Raw genomic sequence first — 20,975 nt, forward strand, 5'->3', positions numbered from 1 at the left:
ATTTAGAGAGAGTTCGGTTTCATACACACATCTAGATACATACGTAAAGATAAGGTCTTGCAAATTTAGATACTTTTTACAAACGAAGCCTTGTATTAAATGCAGCGAATTAATTATTATATATTAATATGAAAAAAACCGGAGGGATAAAACTCTTTTTCAGAGAAGATAATTATGAAACCATTCCATAATTACCGGATGTTAGCTCAAGCTTCCCTTTAAAGCTGAGCACGAAAAGAGGTACAAACACAAATTAAGCATACCAATATTCAGTGTTGCCTGTTAAAAGACATACCCTACAAAATCGAAAAATTAGCAGCATTTCTATATATTGCTAAAAAGTAACAATTTTTTTTGGGCAAATTGTTAAAATGACAGCGTACGTTACATAAGAGATGAGTTACGCCTTCACGGGAGATTATATCGCTTATCTTACTTGTGGCGTTATCTTGTTTGCAGAGATCGAACCATATCTAGCATTTCACACACAATTCTGCAGTTGTTTTTAAACTCTCTTTCAGATTAACTTTATCAAAATAAAATATATTCGTGGAGAAATTTTAAATGTTATAAAACTAAACAGCGAAATCTACATTAAAAACCGGTGGTAGCTTTGGGTTTAATATTGAAATAATTCTATAAACGATGAATAAAAAATGTTTGTGAAAATTCTATTCGAATTATATTTGCCCATTAAATTTGTTATAGTATATGTAACATGATATTAAAAAGATTATTTGTCAGAATGCATAGTTTCAAATGATGACGTCACATATGTGTGTTTGCTGTTGCTTTTGCTTCATATGAAGTTTCATAGAAAACATAACAAGGAAACTGTCAAAAGTATCGTTAAAGAGCTTGTGTGCGCTAAAGGATATTACGTCACTAATGACTTTCTAGTTGACTGCACACCTTGGGAGTGAGATGATCGCCAGGCTGTTTCACATCACGAAAATACGTTTGTTGTTGTATATGTACCATCAAATAAAAAAAAAATAGATCCCGATCCCTTTCACCGGTTCTTCTTTGGTCCGAGGTGTTAAATTCCAAATCGGTAGTATATTTTTAATTACCAATAAGAAAGTGTAAAAACTTCTATTATGAATAGAGATTTTTGACTTTGACTTTGAAATAGTCAAATAGGACGATGTTATGACGATATGTTTCGAGCCAGAGAAATAAAAGCCTCAAATAACAAATCGAGAGTTGAAACTGAAAAAAGTACTCCAACTCTTGAAAGACTTATGTTTCTAATTCCTGGTATTTCTAGAATTTCAATTGCAGAAGCCATTAACGGGCAGTAAGTACAGTAATAACCTGTAAATTTCCCACTGTAGGGCTAAGGTCTCCTCACCCATTAAAGAGAGGGTTTGGAACATATTCCACCACGCACAGTAGTGTAGTGGAGTGCACATATGGCAGAATTTCGATGAAAATAGACAAATGCAGGTTTCGTCATGATGTTTTCCTTCACCGCCGAGAACGACATGAATTATGAACCCAAATTAAGCACATACATATAATGGTGCTTGCCTGGGTTTGAACCCCAAATCATCGGTTAAGATGCACGCGTTCTAACCACTGGGCCATCTATCATTAATGGACACTCTCAATCATCTGAGCCAAATTCAAAATACGATGTATCACTAATAATTATTTCATGCCTCACCTTAAACCTCAATGATCCAATGGGAGGTTTCGCGTATGGGATCCCCTGGAAACTGTAGAAGGCTTTGCCGCTGGGCGAGTTGACGAGCTTCCCCTGCAGTTCTCCCTCTTCCACCCTCACGATCGGTGATTCAGTCATTCTGCCGCCACTGTAAATTGAAATTGTAAAATTTAATTAACATATCAAAGGAGTTCAACAACACCGGACAAAGTCAAAAAGTACCCAATTTACAAAATTTCCCAATAATAAAAAAGAAATTCTCAAATTTTACGGATTATATTTGAAGTTCATAATAGCAAACTGCTTCCGACCATATTGGTTAGATTATTTAGAATTAGGTACAAACAATGATAAAACGTGCAAAAATTTAGCGAAGCCGGAATCCACAGGATCAACTTTGCTGTATACATATTATTATATATCCATACTAATATAATACACGTGAAAGTAACTTTGTCTGTCGCTCTTCCACGACCAAACCACTGAACCGAATATGATGAAGTTTCGTATGAAGCAAACTTAAAGTCCAAGGAAGGATATAGGCACATGATAACGAACCTCCTAAAACGCGAGATAAGCCGCAGGCTACAACTAGTATATCATATAAAAAGAAACAACATATAAGTCCAAAATTACGAAAATCACACTTCAAACAGTAACGCTGTACGAAAAATTTACATTTCCAAATGTCGAATTACATCTAAAGCGATATGCGAAGTAAATACTATAGAGAAGAACTAACAAGAAACTTACTAGCTACTCTTGAAAAGCATTTTAATCACAGCGTTGTTCAATAAACGATTATACATTGATCTTAACTCTCGAACGTTTATTAAGACACTTAGTAACAAATCTAATTGTTTAAAACACAAATTCATTACACGAACATAAATTTGATCAAATATTTGAGTCCAATAAGCCGTTAGATAATAGTCATTTGTTTATCTGTCGACGAAAACCAACAACTGTCCAGTAATCTCTCGAGGCTATTTAAATATTTAACCAATCCGAAATTACGGTAGTTAACGACCACGATTAATAATTTCTAGTAATACTAATGAAATAGGATACGCTCTTGGTAATGCCTAACTGACAGACTTCTAAAATGAAAATATACTTTATTCAAGTAGGCTATTACAAGCACTTTTGAATCGTCATTTAACAAACTACCGACAAAAAAAACAGTTGTTAATCATTTTATAAAATTATGATATATGGTTATGTTAGTTAAATACGATTATATATCCATATCATCAGATTGACAAAAAGTTAAAAAAACGAAAATGTTACTTTCGTATACGTACCGTATACACATATACTCGTACACACATACATATGCATTTGTAAAATGCGGTTATTTTTATATTAAAAACAGTAACTTCAATTTAATTACATGTATAGATAAAAATATGTATACTCAGAAGTTCAATTCATAAATAAATTTAATTGAATTCTTTAATAGATCTTTCAAAAATGGGTTCTTCTTCTGCTTAAGAAGGAACCTCCAAAGCATCTCTCATCAAGAGATTTCTACACAACAACAACAACAGCCTGTAAAATTCCCACTGCCGGAGGCCTTAGACAAATAAATAATTATGAGACAATATCACATACATTACTCTGATCCCAATGTAAGAAGTTAAAGCACTTGTGCTATGGAAAATCAGAAGTAACGACGTTACCACACGCTGTTCCAATGCGGGTTGCTGGAATACACATGTGGCAGAATTTCTATGAAATTAGACACAAGCAGGTTTCCTCGTGATGATTTCCTTCGCCGAGCACGAGATGAATTATAAACACTTGAGAACATGAATATTCAGTGGTGCTCACCCAGGCAAGCCATCATCGGTTAAGATACACGCGCTCTACCCAATGCCTATTGGGTATATCACCGAGTTATTACAGTATCTATTTTATAAAGAATTTCTGTGACAGCATATTATTATTGATAAATATAATAACGATAATTCGCGAAACTAAACTTATCTAAAAAATTTAAACACAATTTTGTCTTATCAATTCGATTAGAAGATATTAAAAATACATTACAATGTATTAATTTGGTTTAATTTCACAAATATTGACTTGTATCGATTGAAATAAAATAGTGTCGTTATCTTTGGGCTACTATGTACATTTTTATTATCTAATTTTATATACGTGGTACTTGGGCCATTGCGCTGATAGACGTTGAACATCAATTAATTTTGAGAATCATTTATTTGGTGATAGGGCTTTGTGCAAAGCCGCCTGGATAGGTACCACCCACTCATCAGATATTCTACAGTCAAACAAGCACTTGGTATTGTTGTGTTCCGATTTGAAGGGTGAGTGAGCCAGTGTAACTACAGGCACAAGTGAGGTTACATCTTAGTTCCCAAGGTTGGTGGTGCATTGGCGATGAAAGGTATGGTTAATGTTTCTTACAGCGTCATTGTCTATGGGTGATGGAGACAACTTACCATCAGGTGGCCCATATGCTCGTCCGCCAACCAATAATATAAAAATAGACTTTATAAAAGATGTTATGTGGAAGCCAGCTGTCATGGTATGGGCTTGTTATGCCCAGTTCTGCCCAGTATTTACGCCAAGTTTCCGACTCCGCAAAGTCAATAAATCTTTCTTGGGGCAAGGTATCCATTTCTATAATAAAATTCCGCAGACATTTTTAACTTTACCGTCTCGTAAATTCAAATCGTTTATAAAAAAATACATTGGTGAAAAAGGCGATACAAGATTTTGTAGATGATAAAAAAGCGTGGAATTAATACCTGTTGACTTCCAGGCAGGATATATTAATTTAAATAATTGTATTTACTAACATGACTGTACTTTTTTTAAATGTTGAAAAAGAGTAACTACTGAGTTTCTTGCCGGTTCTTCTCGGTAGAATCTACTTTCCGAGCCGGTGGTAGCTTCACTTAATTGTTAAATGACGATTCAAAAGTGCTTGTAAAAGCCCACTTGAATAAAGTATATTTTGATTTTATGCGGAGGAATATGTTCCAAACCCTCTCCTTAATGGAAGAGTACCTGTAAATTACCTACTGCTGGGCTATGCCTCATAGCCCAGCAGTGGGTAATTTACAGGCTGTTACTTTACTTTTACTTTTTTTTAAATACAGTCAACAAGTATTAGATCCACGCTTTTTTATCATCTACACTAGATCTAGTAATTTTGTTTAGTATGATATCATTTTAGTTATAACGTATCATCGTTAGTATTATACTACATATTTTTATTATATATTATTTATTATAGATTATGTATAAATTATTTTTAAATAAAAAAGAAAGAGAATAAAAATGTAAGTGTGGGCCACGTATCCCATGAAGACGACAAGAATGAAGACCAGCGAATATCTGCTGATGTTTAGTAAAAAATATAAAACGCCAAAATGTTTAATATATAATGTAAAAAAAGGCACGGGCATCTACGAGCCTGTATAGGTTGTTAACTAAATAAAAAAAAAAAGAAGTATTATATTATGTTATCTACATTAACTGTTCTTTAATTTCTCTTAGTAACCCGAAGAATATAATGATTTACTGAGATAAGTCTATTTACACTTTTAATGTATCCATTTGTTTATTATTCGTCTGATCATTTGTACACAATAAACAATAATACAAAACAAACAGATGAACAGATAAATGCAAACAGTTATTATAAACATATATTTGAATTACTTTATAAAATCAACAATAAATAACACCAATCACAGGACAATGATATACGCATATAATACGACACAACTTAGATGTAGCATCGGTAAATTCAATTAAACCGATTACTGCCGATTCACACAACCAGTAGATAGCTCCCTATCGCGCCACTCGACGCTTTTCGTCGCTATAGATTCTCGCGTCAGTTCAACCCGAGGAAGCACGTGCGTGTAAATTGACGAATATATTAGGTCATATGATATTACGTTTGTGTAAAGATCATATTCACATAAGAAATAAATATTGATAATTTGGGACAGCGTACTCAATTCGGATGTGATCGGTTTTACGAATTTTGCCGATACTACATCTAAGTTGTGTCGTACTATATTATCATAATCAATTCGTAGCCGTGTTTATAGTCAAGGCTTCTTTTGAAAATCTATATCAATGTATATTTGGTACAATGTTTGGTATGATGATAATATACCGGAAAATACTTTCAATAAAGGTAAATTAATCAATAATTCTATATATATACTCGGATTAATATTAATTAGGCCAGCAGAGGATTTATTAAGTACTTAATTGTAAATTCTAACATAATTGTAAAGTTTATTTGAAACTAGCGAACCGATTGAGCGTTTGATGACCCTGTTCAAATTAACAAGCTTTATATAAAAGTAAAGTAAAGTAACAGCCTGTAAATTTCCCACTGCTGCGATAAGGTCTCCTCTTCCGTTAAGGAGAAGGTTTGTTCCAACACGCTGTTCCAATGCGGGTTGGTGGAATACACATGTGGCAGAATTTGGATGAAACTAGACACATGCAGGTTTTCTCACGATGTTTTCCTTCACCGCCGAGCACGAGATGAATTATAAACACAAATTAAGCACGTATATATATAGTGGTGCTTGCTTGGGTTTGAACTCGCAATCATCGGTTGGACGCACGCGTTCTAACCACTGGGCCATCTCAGCTTGTTTAAACTTGCATCGTACAAAAAGTTCATCAAATTCGTTAAAGACGATTAAGATTCTATAGTAATATTTAATTACTATAGAACTAAAGTTATTGCTATTCTTTTAAAAGAATGAGCCAAACTATTTCTTCTTTAATTCCATAGATGCCAATAGTAATCCTTGACATTGACACTGCACCTTGGCCTCTATTGCCAGTGCTCTGCCAACCGTGAAAGCTTTGACGCAACTTGTATCAAGTCTCAATCATCCAACGAGGCGTAACATAACATATTTGCATACTTATATGTACAGCCAGAGTAAGAAAACCTTCGTCAGTTTTCAAATTAATTCCTTTATCAAGTCGTACACTCTTAGTACCTTTCAAATCTAAACATCAAATCATTGCACGCAATGTGTCATTCTCGATCGGTAAAGCAGATTATCGCTCGTAATGAGCACGCGAAAACAGATCTTAAGGTGACAAACCTTTTCTTCCCTAACTGTACATACCAGCTAATACTCGCTTCAATGAGGGAGTTCATACAATAGCTTTGTAAGCTTAACCCAAAGTAACTATGTTAAATTACAAAACAATCGATCCTATAATTTCGGGAATCTCTTGATGACATGATTAATGAGTCAATGGCATTTAGCTTATATTTAAACTACATCTATAAACCTATATTAATATTATAAATGTGAAAGAAACTCTTTCTGTCGACACACAGACAGACATAGAATGAGAAAGAAATCTTTTTTCAACTTAAAAACTTTATATACGGTTTGTTTCACAATTACTCCAAAACAATGAACCGTATTCATCAAACGTCCTAAAATAGAACGTTTTCACAACAAAACTCATTTAACCCGAGCGAAAAGTTATTTTATATAACAAAAAAAAAATCGAAATAATCTCCGTGTAATGAAACGTGTCACAAACACTAAAGAAATCACCAAAACTCTACACAATTGCAAATCTGTATGTACAAAAAATTTTTTGGGATACTCCCAAAATTTTGGAAAAACGTTATCGACGGGAAATTTTTCTTGCATGACTCACCGAAATTTCAGGAGATACAACAAACACACAATCCGCAACAGGCACACACTCGAAACTGAATCGAATCACGAGTCGATACAGCGATAAGATTACCGAGTGTATAAAATTTCGTGGCGCAACCTCCCATTGTTATCGCGTTTGAGTAAATACTTGTATTTTGGGTATTTTCATACTTCATTCTTGGACCGAACGTAAATTATTAAATCACTACATACAAACAAAGTCGCTTACGGCTGTCTGTCTGTGTATGCTAAGATATTTAAAACTATACAACGGATTTTGATGATAGTATAGAACAAAGTCGCTTACCGCTGTTTGTCCCTATGTATGTCTAGATCTTTAAAATTACGCAACGGATTTAGATGCGGTTGTTTTAATAAATAGAATGAATCAAAAGGCATGTAAATATATAAAGTACATGCATGATATAAGAAACACTGTTTATTTTAGTGGTTTCTAACGTGTTGTCGTAAATAAACACGTTTTTTAAGTTTACATTGCAAACGCTATATGAAACCTATGAGATCAAAATAATGTACTACAGTATTGTAGACCTTTAAAGGGTCTTCAAAGAAATCCGCGACGGTATGTGTTTATATCTTACGGATAATCCACAATAAAGTAAAACATGTTTACATAGAAAGGAAGATCATTTATACATACTAGAAATAGAAAGTGACCCAAAATGGAACCTTGTGGAACACCCATTTTTAACGTAGATCCAGAAGACTTTATTCCATTAATGAAAACTTGCTGGATTTAAATTAAATCATTAAATCATTGCGACACAATTTGTCATTCTCGATTATAGATTCGATCGAAAGCAGATTATAGCTCATACTGAGCACACGAATATAGTGGTCACCATCACCCATAGACAATGACGTTGTAAAAAATATAAACTATTTCTTACATCGTCAATGCGCCACCAACCGTGGGAACTAAGATGCTATGTCCCTTGTGTCTGTAGTTACACTGGCTCACTCAGCCTTCAAACCGAAACACAACAATACTGCGTACTGTTGTTTAGCGGTAGAATATCTGATGAGTGGGTGGTACCTATCCAGGCGGGCTTGCACAAAGCCCTACCACCAAGTGTACAAGGTGTAGAAATAATTGAATTTTGTATGGTCTAATGACAAAAAGCTGTAAGGGTTATGTGTAAAGACATTTTGTTTTTTTATTTAGTATCAGCATTACATCCGTACATTCTTATAAATAAAATTTTAACAAAAAGAAAAACCGACTTCAAACAAAACACTATTTTAAAACAAATGAATATGCACGAAAAAGTAATAAAAATAATTGCGTATTCAACATATTTTTTAGAGTCTTCCTAAGTTAAATGAAATGAAAAATATTAGACTACTTAAAAGTCGATTAACGATTATATCATGTAGTTATAGTTATTGGTATATTTGGAGCCGGTGTCAGCCACGGTGCTCTTGCCCCAACAATCAAAAGAAAGAAGCGATACGAGCCCCTTGATTGATCCAGTATATTATTGTGTAAAAGGTAATTTGTAAAAAACATATTTGTCAAAGTATTCTCGTATTGTTTTTTGATAGATATACTGTAGGGTTTTATTGGCTATTATTTATTCACATATCAATTAAATACATATAAATGGGACCCCACGGGAAGCACTACCTTTCAAACAAAAAAAAAATTATCAAAATCGGTCCACCCAGTGAAAAGTTATGAGGTAACAAACAAAAAAAAAAAAAAAAAAAAAAAAAAAAAATACAGACGAATTGATAACCTCCTCCTTTTGGAAGTCGGTTGAAAAGGATACGATTCATTCACATATCAATTAAATACATATTTCGAACACAGACACAAAGGTATACAGGGGCATAACTTCTTAATTTCCTAGGTTGGAAGCGCATTGGTGATGTGCGACCACTAATCATCAGATTATCATTTTAGTAATGTAACTTATTTAAAACTACTAATTTTTTTTTCTGGATATTGTTCTTAATTTGCAAAAGTGTTATATTATACAGCCAAAAAATAAAAAATACATAAAATTGTTCTCACCAGTACGTCATTGTAAACCGCGCCATTGTGGATGTAGAATCAGATTTTTGCTTTTATTAATATATAATCAATTTGCCGCGATAATTGTTAACACAAATGTTTGATTTCCGTTACAATAAGAAAAAACAGTTAGGTTATTCAAAACTTGTGGCTTAAAATCTTTACCTACTCACGTGTCTAACGTGTATACTGTAACTCTTATGTAATTTAAATACAACAATACATTATCCCTTAAACCTTAGCTCAGACCACAAATCTAGCTATTAAAAAAAAATAAACGTCAAAACAAAACGGCGCGAACACTCAAATATCAAAACTACACTTTTTTGAAAATGGAACACAATTCGTAATGGCGTCTTTCTTTAACGAGGTAAGAACTACACTGTCAACGTACTGAGATTATATCATGAAGATTCGAGTTTAATTATCACTGCACCAACCGTGACAAGATGGATGGTGTAAATTAGTCTAAAAATATTATATAGGCTTGATAAATAATAGACGTTTAATAAAAAAACGACCTTATGTCACACAAAATAGAACTCAAATTCGTGCTCAAATATTTAAGATGTGTTTCTATCAGATATCGCTTCGTAAGTGTTTTTATATATATTTAATACTTTGAGTTAAGTAAATAGACGTAAATGATAATTGACGCCACGTGGTCACTATAACTTGCTTCGACTGTAAAAGAAGGATAACCTATATAATTAATGAGCCGATGGCCCAGTGGTAAGAATGCGTGCATCTTAACCGATGATTGCTGTTTCAGACCCAGGCAAGCACCACTATATGTATATACCTCGTGCTCGGAGGTGAAGGAAAACATCGTGAGGAACATGTGTCTAATTTCATCGAAATTCTGCCACATGTGCATTCAACCAACCCGCATTGGAACAGCGTGGTGGAGTATGTTCCAAATCCTCTCCTTAATGGAAGAGGAGGCCTTATCTCAGCAGTGGGAAAATTAGAGGCTGATACTTTACTTTTCGTCATCCTCCTGCCCTTTTCCCAATTTCATTTGGGGTCGGCGCAGCATGTCTTCTCCTTCCATACTTCTCTGTCAGACGTCATCTCACAAGTAACATTCTTTCTAGCCATATCGTCTTTCACACAATCCATCCATCGTTTTCTTGGTCTTTTATTCTACTTTTATTAATAAATAATAATGGCTAATCCATTATCCGTTTCTTCGGTAGTCCTCTACCTCTATATCCATCTACATTCATGCTCTAGATATACTTGGTGGTAGGGCTTAGTGCAAGCCCGTCTGGGTAGGTACAACCCACTCATCAGTTATTCTACCGCCAAATAACAGTACTCAGTATTGTTGTGTTCCGGTTTGTAGGGTGAGTGAGCCAGTGTAACTACAGGCACAAGGGACATAACAACTTAGTTCCCAAAGTTGCACAGTGACGATGTAAGGAATAGTTAATATTTCTTACAGCGTCATTGTCTATGGGTGATGGTGACCAGTTACCACCAGGTGGCCCATCTGCTCGTCCACCAACCTACACCATAAAAAAAATCTTCCATACAACATGGTCCTCGTTCCTCCTCATACGTCCATACCATGAGAGATCCGGATTCAGTGAACAATTTCTAAAAATTAATTTATATAAAGCAATATTGTCTTTCGCGCGGAATAGTATCAGCCATATTTAAATCGTATCATTTTCATTATTAATAAACAACGGCTCCAAATATAACATTAACTATAACTACGTTATATAATCGTAAATCGACTTTTAAGTAGTCTAATATTATTCATTTCATTTTACTTAGAAGGACTCTAAAAATATGCTGAATATATTTATTACTTTTTAGCGAATATTTATTTCTTTTAAAATGGTGTTTTATTTAAAGTCGGTTTTTTTTTGTTAACATTTTTATTTATTAGATATTTATACAAGCCGCTATGTGTTTTCATTTTTAATCTATAATATCGTCGAAAATATTAATTTCAATTGCATGCTGTAAAGGGCCATATTGATCTATATTATATGCAAAATATTTTTAAGGTACTTCATTTGATAAGTAACGCTGTATTGCTTAAAATCGCTTCGTAAAAATAAGCAAAGCAAATAGTTAGTTATATCAAAGCGTCATTAGTAAAGTGCATCCCAGTGTGCAATATTAGTTCTTATTAAAACACCATTAGGGGTTAGTTTACTATGCATCATAACTCACCGTAGGTCGTCTAAGAATTCGTTGACCACGCTTATCATTTCGATATTTCTTACTGAAAACAATAAATAAATTAACAAAAAGTAATACATGTATAATAAATCTTATGTATATCGTATGACGTCATCACCATTTCGCTAAGGTAGGTAGGTACCCACTCGTAAACTCTACCGTCAAACGGGTAGGTATAATTGTGATCCAGTTGGCAGTTATAAGCCAAGATGATCAAGTAAGAACGCGTGCATCTTAACCGATGATTGCGGGTTCAAACTCAGACAAGCACCACTGAATATTAATTTTCTTAATTTGTGTTTATAATTCATCTCGTGCTCGGCGGTGAAGGAAGGACAACATCGTGAGTAAAACTGTATTTGTCTAACTAGCCAACCAACATTGGAGCAGCGTGGTGGAATACGATCCTAACCTCAACGACAGTTGTGTATCGTCCAACGGTTTCGAACCGCGTATAGTACGACACAAGTTAGATGTAGCATCGGGAAATGCAATACAATGAAAATAAAACCGATTACTGCCGATTTACACAACCAATTGAAATAGCTCCCTATCGCGCCATTCGACGCTATTCGTCGCTATAGATTCTCGCGTCAGAGAAAGCAAGTGCATGTAAATCAACGTCTCAAATTGACTAATATATTAGGTCATATGATATTACAAGTTATTACGTTTGTGCAAAGATCGTATTCGCAGGAGAAATAAATATTAATAATTTGGGATAGCATACTCAATTCGGATGTGATCGGTTTTACGAAATTAGCCGATGCGACATCGTAAGTTGTGTTGTACTATACCTAAGCCATAAAAAATACAAGTGTCATATGTGATAAGGAAGGAATAACTTAGATATATCTAAACTATTTTTGACTCAGCAGCTAATCGAAGAAAAGGTGAATCATCTTCAAATCATTCGAAATCCATGATCTCATACTTGGTAATCTTTACATTTGTGTGTTAATAATTTAAGGGTTTCGGTTTGGAGGTAAAACATATGATACGTTTGTGGTACCAGGACAATCTATATTGTATATGTACTAGCGACCCGACCCGTCTTTACACGGGCAGTACTGACACTAGTTTTTTTTTATGACGAGCATATAGGTCAACATCACCCATGGACAATGACGCTGTAAGAAATATTAACTATTCCTTACATCGTCAATGCGCCACCAACCTTGGGAACTAAGATGCTATGTCCCTTGTGCCTGTAGTTAAACTGGCTCACTCAGCCTTTAAACTGGAACACAACAATACTGAGTATTGTTGTTTGGCGGTGGAATATCTGATGAGTGGGTGGTACATACCCAGGCGGGCTTGCACAAAGCCCTACCACCGAGGAAATATACAACAGAGTTTATTTACGACATCCCAGTAGAAACTTCTAAAATTATCAGTGTTTCTTTACTATATTGTCCATGTATGTCCATTCTATATATATCTATATCAAAATACGTTGCATAATTTTAAAGATCTAAGCATACATAGGGACAGACAGCAGTAAGCGACTTTGTTTTATACTATGTATATATAAAACAATTCAATCAAAAATACACGTACCAGTGCAGTGTGATACCACTAGAGGTATTTACAGCACTATGTAGTGATAATCTGTTGTTCTTTAATAGTGATGATAATTAATCTGTCGTTCCGTCAATATATTTCATCTTTTTAAACCTGTAACGTTACTAGCTGTGCCATGCTGTTTCATCAAACTTGGTAGAGCAAGATTGTATTCCAAGGAAAATGAGCAACTGTTTTATGCCTCACAACCTTAAAAATTGAAACCGAGGGTGACAACTAATATAAAAAAAATACTCTTAATAAATTCTGTACAAAATATAGCGATCACAAACTCACTGACCTCACTCGAAATCGCTACAGAGATAAAAATATATAATTTCTCACCATAAACGAAACGCTTAATTATTCCGTTTTCATTCTCACTTTTACAGTTAAAACGTCTCCGCGTCACTTCTCATAAACAGTGAAAGTTGATAATTTCACCAACTTTAATACTATCTCTCGATCTTATTATCGTATAAAGAATATATGTACATTCAGAGTACGAAAACCTTCGTCAGTTTTCAAATTAATTCCTTTATCAAGTCGTACACTCTTCGTACCTTTTGAATTTAAGTAAAGTAAGAGCTTGTACATTTCCCACTGCTGAGATAAGGCCTCCTCTTCCATTAACATATGTTTGGAACATATGTATTCCACCACGCTGTTCCAATGCGGGTGGAATGCACATGTGACAGAATTTCGATGAAATAATACACATGCAGGTTTCCTCACGATGTTTATCTTCACCGCCGAGCACGAGATGAATTATAAACACAAATTAAGCACAAATATATAGTGGGGCTTGCATGGGTTTGAACCCGCAATCATCGTTTAAACGGATACCTTGCCCGAAGAAAGATTTATTGAATTCGACATTTAAAAAATACAAAGTCATATTAGTTATCGCGAACATACAGACAGTTATAATTAGTAGTACTTATTAAACACATCATATGATAATACCCAAAATTAACAGTAACAAAACCACTCCCTGTTAGTGGATCGTTACTCATCGACCCCCAAAGGGGGAAACTAGGTCACGATCCTGACCGAACCCTCCTTTTATCCGTTCACTCATTAACACAATATATCGTGAATTATAAACGACTAGATTTCGCACACGGATTCGCTCGTGTATCAGGGTTTTGGTTGTCACGTGTTAGATAAAAAAAGTAGACTATATTCTTTTTTGGAGTTCAACTTTGCTTCATACCAAATCTCATCAAATTTGATTCATTCGTTTAGGAGATTTTAGTATATTAGTAATCATTACATAGTATATAAGAAAGTCTCTTACCTCTGCCTGTCCCTATGACGGCTTTTAGATCTTTAAAATTACGCAACGGATTTTGATGTGTTTTTTTAATAGATAGAGTGATTCGAGAGGAGGGTTTTTGTATACAATACATGGCCAATATAGTAAAGAAACACTGATAATTTTACAAGTTTCCAATGTGATGTCGTAAATAGACAAGTTCTCTAGTATATTTAGTATCAGCTTTACACCCATTTCGAGTCGAGATGGCCCAGTGGTTAGAACGCGTGCATCTTAACCGATGATTGTGGGTTCAAACCCAGGCAAGCACCGCTGATTCATGTGCTTAATTTGTCTTTATAATTCATTTCGTGCTCAGCGGTGAAGGAAAACATCGTGAGGAAACCTGCATGTGACAAATTTCATAGAAATTCTGCCATATGTGTACTCCACCAACCCGCATTGGACCAGCGTGGTGGAATATGTTTAGGAGGCCTTTTGCCCACCAGTGGGAATTTACAGGCTGTCGTTGTTGTTGTTGTATTGCACCCACGCGTAGCCGGGGCGGGTCGCTAGTTAATAAAAAAAAATGTTGACAGTACTGTATATGTGTAAACAAATTATTGAATAAATATAACATTAGTTTATACAATGCCTTTGATTCGTAAAATAACTGTCATTTTGAATACTAATCGAATACATACTATAGTATAATAGATCATTGTTCCTTTGCCTTGGCGTAAATAAAAAAATATATATGACGAATAGTAACGTCATGATTCCGCGCGATATATTTTTAATTTGTTTTAAAGCAGAGGTACAAATTTGTCATCGGATGACTAACCTTCTTTCATGTATTGTTTTAAGCAGATTATTAAAAGTTATAATACACCATATATAAATATATGTATAGTTGCCACTATTGACGACCTCCGTGGTCGAGTAGTGTGTACAATGGTTTTCATGGGCACGCTATTCCGAAGTCCCGGGTTCGATTCCCGGCCGTGTCGATGTAGAAAAAGTTCATTAGTTTTCTATATTGTCTCGGGTCTGGGTGTTGGTGCCGTCGTTACTTTTGATTTTTCACAACACAAGTGGTTTAGCTACTTACATTGGGATCAGAGTAATGTATGTAATGTTGTCATATATATTCTACATGTCTAAAATAAAAAAATGACAGCTTCAAAAGGGACATCTACCGATGTAGCGACCCATTCAAAATAACACCTGTTATTGGAAAACCCTAGATAATATAGGGTATAAATAATCTAAAAAAAAATAATTGATTTCTGAATTAACCGTCTCATAGCAAATTATCTTCCTTAGACTCTCATTGGCTTAAACACAGGATCCAAAGATTACACCCCAAATGCTTGAAATTGACTAATTTTTAGTCATACCAATATCCAAAATTAATGAACCCTTTGGGCGCACATTTTCCTATCGAATAAAATGCCAAAAACACAGGTTAGGGTTTTTGGGATCAAAAGAATCATTAAACATACACATAGCACCGCCTTCAAAGGGTATAAAAAACCATCCATATACATATAACAAAATTGGTCTGTTTGTAATATTAAAATAGACCTTTTTTATTTAGTGCATATGTATGTATACACGGTACATATACCAAAATAACATTTTTTACAATTTTTGTCCGTCTGTTTGTTCCGGCAAATCTCTGGAACGGCTGGACCGATTTTGTCGGGACTTTCACTGGCAGATAACTGATATAATAAGGATTAACTTAGGCTACAATTTTTTTTTTATTGTTAAATTCAAACGCGTACAATTTCGCGGATACAGCTAGTATATAATACAATGAATTAAAAATATCGAATGTACGGTATATATTAAAATATGTCATCGTTCAAACAAACGACGGTGACCATTGTTTTTGTTTATGGTGTGACAGCCACCCATTGTGATACACAAACAGATATGTTGAATTTAATATTAGATACTTACTGTTTCGGGGTTCCACGAACATATACGGCGCGTATATAAATTATGTTCTTGGTGATGATTAAAAAAAGCAATTCATTATATTGACATACAGGCATTATGTCAAATCAGAATCAAAATATTATATATACTAGTTGATACCCGCGGCTTCGATCGCGTTTTAGGTCGTTGGTTGAATGTATTACGTAAAAATAATTAACTTAAAAAAAAACCGACTTCAAATGCGTGAACACAAAAATAATCGTTCAAATTGGTTCATAATCGGAGTAGATATTGCGTATAAAAATTTCATCCCCAATTTTCCACCCTTGGGGGTGAAATTTTTTCTTCAAATTCGCACGAAACCACCCTTTTTGTAATACCTATTCAACAAAAAAAATAATCGTTCATATTGGTTTATAATCGGCAGGATATTGTGTATAAAAAAAGTTAATTCCCAATTTTCCACCCTTGGGGATTGATTTTTTATTATTAATTTAAATGGAACCACCCTTGAGGTATTACCTATACGCCGAAAAAAGATTTGTTCAAATCGGTTCATAATTGGCGGAGTTATCGCGTAACAAACATAGAAAAAAAAAACATACGGGTCGAATTGAGAACCTCCTCCCTTTTTTTGAAGTCGGTTGAAAAGTAGCCAATGTCCTTACTTGGAGTTGAAGTTTGCATGATACCAGATTTCATGAAACAGACACACAGACATGCACATTTATAATATTAAGTATAGATTGAAGTAGACTCATAAAACACTTTGAATCGTCATCTAACGATTATTCTACCGAGAAGAACCGCCTTATTGTGCATTCAAAATTAAAAAAAAGGGAATTTATGTCATGTAGTACTTAGTATACTACCTGTAGTATACTAATGTATCACTGCTAGGCTATAGACTCCACTCCCTTTGAGGAGATGTTTTGCACCATGTGTCAGAATTAAAAAAAATAATTAAGAAACGCTTGTGTGCAAAAGGTTATTATTAATAAATATGAGACAACATCACATACATTACTCTGATCCCAATGTGAGTAGCTAAAGCACTTGTGTTATGGAAAATCAAAAGTAACGATAACACAAACACCCAGACCCAAGACAACATATAAAACTAATGATAATCTACATCGACTCAGCCGGGAATCGATCCCAGGACCTCGGAGTGGACCATGAAAACCGGTGTACGCACCACTCGACCAAAATCGTCGACAAAAATGCATAATGATTTAGTGATTGATTCAGTACATAACAAAACCTCTCCTCATCCACTAGCATATACTTGTTGTATATATACGTAGGTACATATGTATTTATAATCTGTGTCCGGCCTTACGCTACAGTCTCCTTGCCTCGGTTCCTTATCATCAGAGCGTGACAAACTCATGCATTAAGAATATGTAACAATTTTCAAGGTCACGTATAATCTCACGTTCTCATAAGAACAGACATTAATGTCTTAATTATTTAAACAATGAAATCTAAAAAATTAAAAACTTTCTACGAATGCACTGATTGGCTTAAATTAGCTAGGTTTAATGACTATTGTCCAAGTAAAAGATATCATGATTTAGAGATTTTAAGTGTGATATGGATAACTAGTTGGCGACTGCAGTTACTCTCGGTCGAATATATAGCTTTGTGCAAGCCCATCTGGGTAGGTACCATCCACTCATCAGTTATTCTACCGCCTAATAAGAGTACTTAGTATTGTTGCGTTCCGGTTTGAAGGGTGAGTGGAGCCAGTGTAACTACAGGCATAACATCTTAGTTCCCAAGGTTGGTGGCGCATTGACGATGTAAGGAATAGTTAATATTTCTTACAGCGTCATTGTCTATGGGTGATGGTGACCATCAGGTGGCCCATATGCTCGTCCGGCAATCTATACCAAAGAATACCAGACATTGAAACATTTTAAACCGACTTCAGACATGGGAAAAAGTCCTCAATCCGAGTGTATTTTTCATTTGTTAAACAGACTATGCCACACAAATTTCCTGCTTATTGATCGCAAACAACTCGCTCGGAAAACACCTTAATATACCGAAGAACCCTCTGAAATCCGTATAAGTGTACAATATTAATGCAACGGACATACGGCTTCTTGTCTAATGTCTTCAATTTGTTGTTAATCAATACTTCTTGTGTAGAAAGTGAAGAAACATATCGAATATGACGTCATAGAAGTGGCATTCGTATCAGACTACAACTGCGCCGTTTTATTTCCTTACATAGTACCTACATTTTGTATTTATTTTCTTGTAAAATTGTATTCTTTACTTATATTTTTCTACGTTATCGTTATTTGTAAAATATTGCATAACGCATAATGTTACATTTGTACACCAACTCGGTTAAATTAATGTGTATTTAGTTTTCTTTTTATGTTTTATATGTGTCCCAGCAATCGTATTCCTTCATTCTTGATTTATATTTTAGTAGCTGCGCCCGTAACCTTGTACGCGTTTGAATTTAACAAAATTATATATATTATTGTAGCCTAAGTTACTCCTTATTACATCAGTTATCTACCAGTGAAAGTCCCGTCAAAATAGGTCCAGCCGTTCCAGAGATTAGCCGGCACAAACAGACAGACAGACGAAAATTGTAAAAAGAATGTTATTTTGGTATATGTATCGTGTATACATACATATTCATTGAGTAAAAAGGGCTATTTGAATATTACAAACAGAAACTCCAATTTTATTATATGTATAGATTTACTTATATTTTTAATGTGATATTTGTAAAGAAATAAGTTAATGTCTTGCTGAGCAGGTACCGGGAGACGAAGATCTGGAAATGTTTGTAGCTTGGTGCTAAGCTTGCAGATCATCATAAAGATACATATAAAGTTATATATGAAATTTTAGATGTACTGGTCCCGCGAACAGAACTCCGACATATAGAAGTCTACGAGTACAATTTAAAATAATTTACATCACAAAGAGTGTGAATAAAATCAGGCAATTCTACCCGTGACCACGAACGCTGTAAAGTGCTCGAAACGTCGGTATGTCAAAAATAATTAATATACGCGATTCAAATCCGTTATAGCTAGTTTTATTTCAACAGGCAATAGGAATCATAAAAATCTTACAGCACTAATTCTCTCTTAAGGACTAGGTCATTTTAACACATTGTTGCACATTAACGCAACTCCAAATATTTTCCTCAAGAAGGAAAGACAATTTGCTCAGCATTGGATTGTTTAAATCAGCGGTCGGAAATCTGGTAGGCAAGGTCCACAAGGTGGCAAAATAAAGCACAGGCGGGCCGCAGTCATGATATTAACCTTAGAAGCCCAATGTACCTACGCACAATTAGTGTTAATTAGTCATATTCCATAGAAAAAAGAAAAATTATATTGAAAATTGAAACATTATGTTTATATGTTTGAGCATAGAAAAATAAATAAATGAAAACTACAAACGACCTAAACAGGAAACTGACTTTACACAAATTTTACTGTGATGTCTGAGGTTGTATTTGAGATGCTATTTTTTAATACATTTGTCAACTTTTTTACAAAACAGTTACGGGCCGCAAGGAATATGTCCGCGGGTTGCCGACCACTGGTTTAAATGATTAAATCATTCGTTTATATCTACAACTATAACCAATTTCAATAGTCATGAAAATTTCGGTACCAAAAAAAGTTTTCTACAGAAATTGCCGACCTCGAATAGTGTCTACATCGGTTTTCATGGGTACGCTACTTCGAGGTCCCAGGATCGATGTAGAAAAAGGTCATTAATGTTCTATGTTGTCTTAGGTCTGGATGTTAGTACCGTCGCTACTCCTGATTTTCCATAACACAAGTGCTTAAGCTACTTACATTGGGATCAGAGCAATGTATGTGATGTTGTACAATATTTATTACTCGTAGTGGCCCGCGGTTTCGCTCGCGTTTTTTGTTGTCATGTGTCAGGCAAAAAAGTACCTACGATCTTCTTGGAGTTCTAGATTGCTACATACCAAATTTCATCAGATTCGTTTCAGCGGTTTGGTCGAAAGAGCGACGGACAGACAGAGTTACTTATTATTATAATATAAACAATCTTCTGAGGCTGAGATGGCCCAGTGAGATGGCCCAGTTGTCAAATATTTATTTATTATCATTACTATAAATCCGTGTGTGAAATAACAAAATGGCGCTTAATATTAAAATTCCAACGAGAATTGGACATCCGTTGTATTCGCGCCTCGAACTTGAGAGAGCTGGAATAAATCTCCATATTCTCAGCATCTGTTTGACACTAATACGTAAAGGACGTCCGACACAGACGCTGACTCACGAGAATTTACGCAAGCAATCGCTTAAAAATCATGCGTGTGTAGGGTAACCATTGCGCACACGAGGACATAGGGCCATGGACCAACAAAAAAAAAATTACTTTATTCAGACACTTTTAACATTGCCGTTTCGTTGGTAAAAAAGGCATAGTTATTATTCGATAAAAGATTTTGTACATGATAAAAAAGCGTGGAGTTAATACCTGTTGACTTTCAAGCAGGATATATTAATTTATATACTTGTATTTAACTAAGTTGACTTTGTATTTTTTAAATGTTGAAAGAGAATAACTACTGAGTTTTTT

The 20,975-nt window shown here is 34.7% G+C and overlaps 1 protein-coding gene across 3 annotated transcripts in view; it reads right to left on the reverse strand.

Annotated features, from left to right (window-relative positions):
- The window catches only part of LOC124541883 (juvenile hormone esterase-like), a 39,865-nt gene that overhangs the window by 6,447 nt on the left and 12,443 nt on the right, over nucleotides 1-20,975 (reverse strand). The window contains exons 1-2 of one of the 3 annotated variants that reach the window (XM_047119791.1): nucleotides 11,591-11,632; nucleotides 1,670-1,817 (exon numbers count right to left, since the gene is read on the reverse strand). In XM_047119791.1, coding sequence (XP_046975747.1) covers nucleotides 1,670-1,817; nucleotides 11,591-11,628 — 186 coding nt within the window. In that variant the 5' untranslated portion in view covers nucleotides 11,629-11,632. Of the gene's footprint in view, nucleotides 1-1,669; nucleotides 1,818-7,360; nucleotides 7,467-11,590; nucleotides 11,633-20,975 lie in introns of those variants that run through there. The other 2 variants (XM_047119792.1, XM_047119793.1) reach the window with 2 other exon arrangements.

This window comes from Vanessa cardui, chromosome 29, assembly GCF_905220365.1.
Source record: "Vanessa cardui chromosome 29, ilVanCard2.1, whole genome shotgun sequence".
Classification (NCBI taxonomy): Eukaryota; Metazoa; Arthropoda; class Insecta; order Lepidoptera; family Nymphalidae; genus Vanessa; species Vanessa cardui.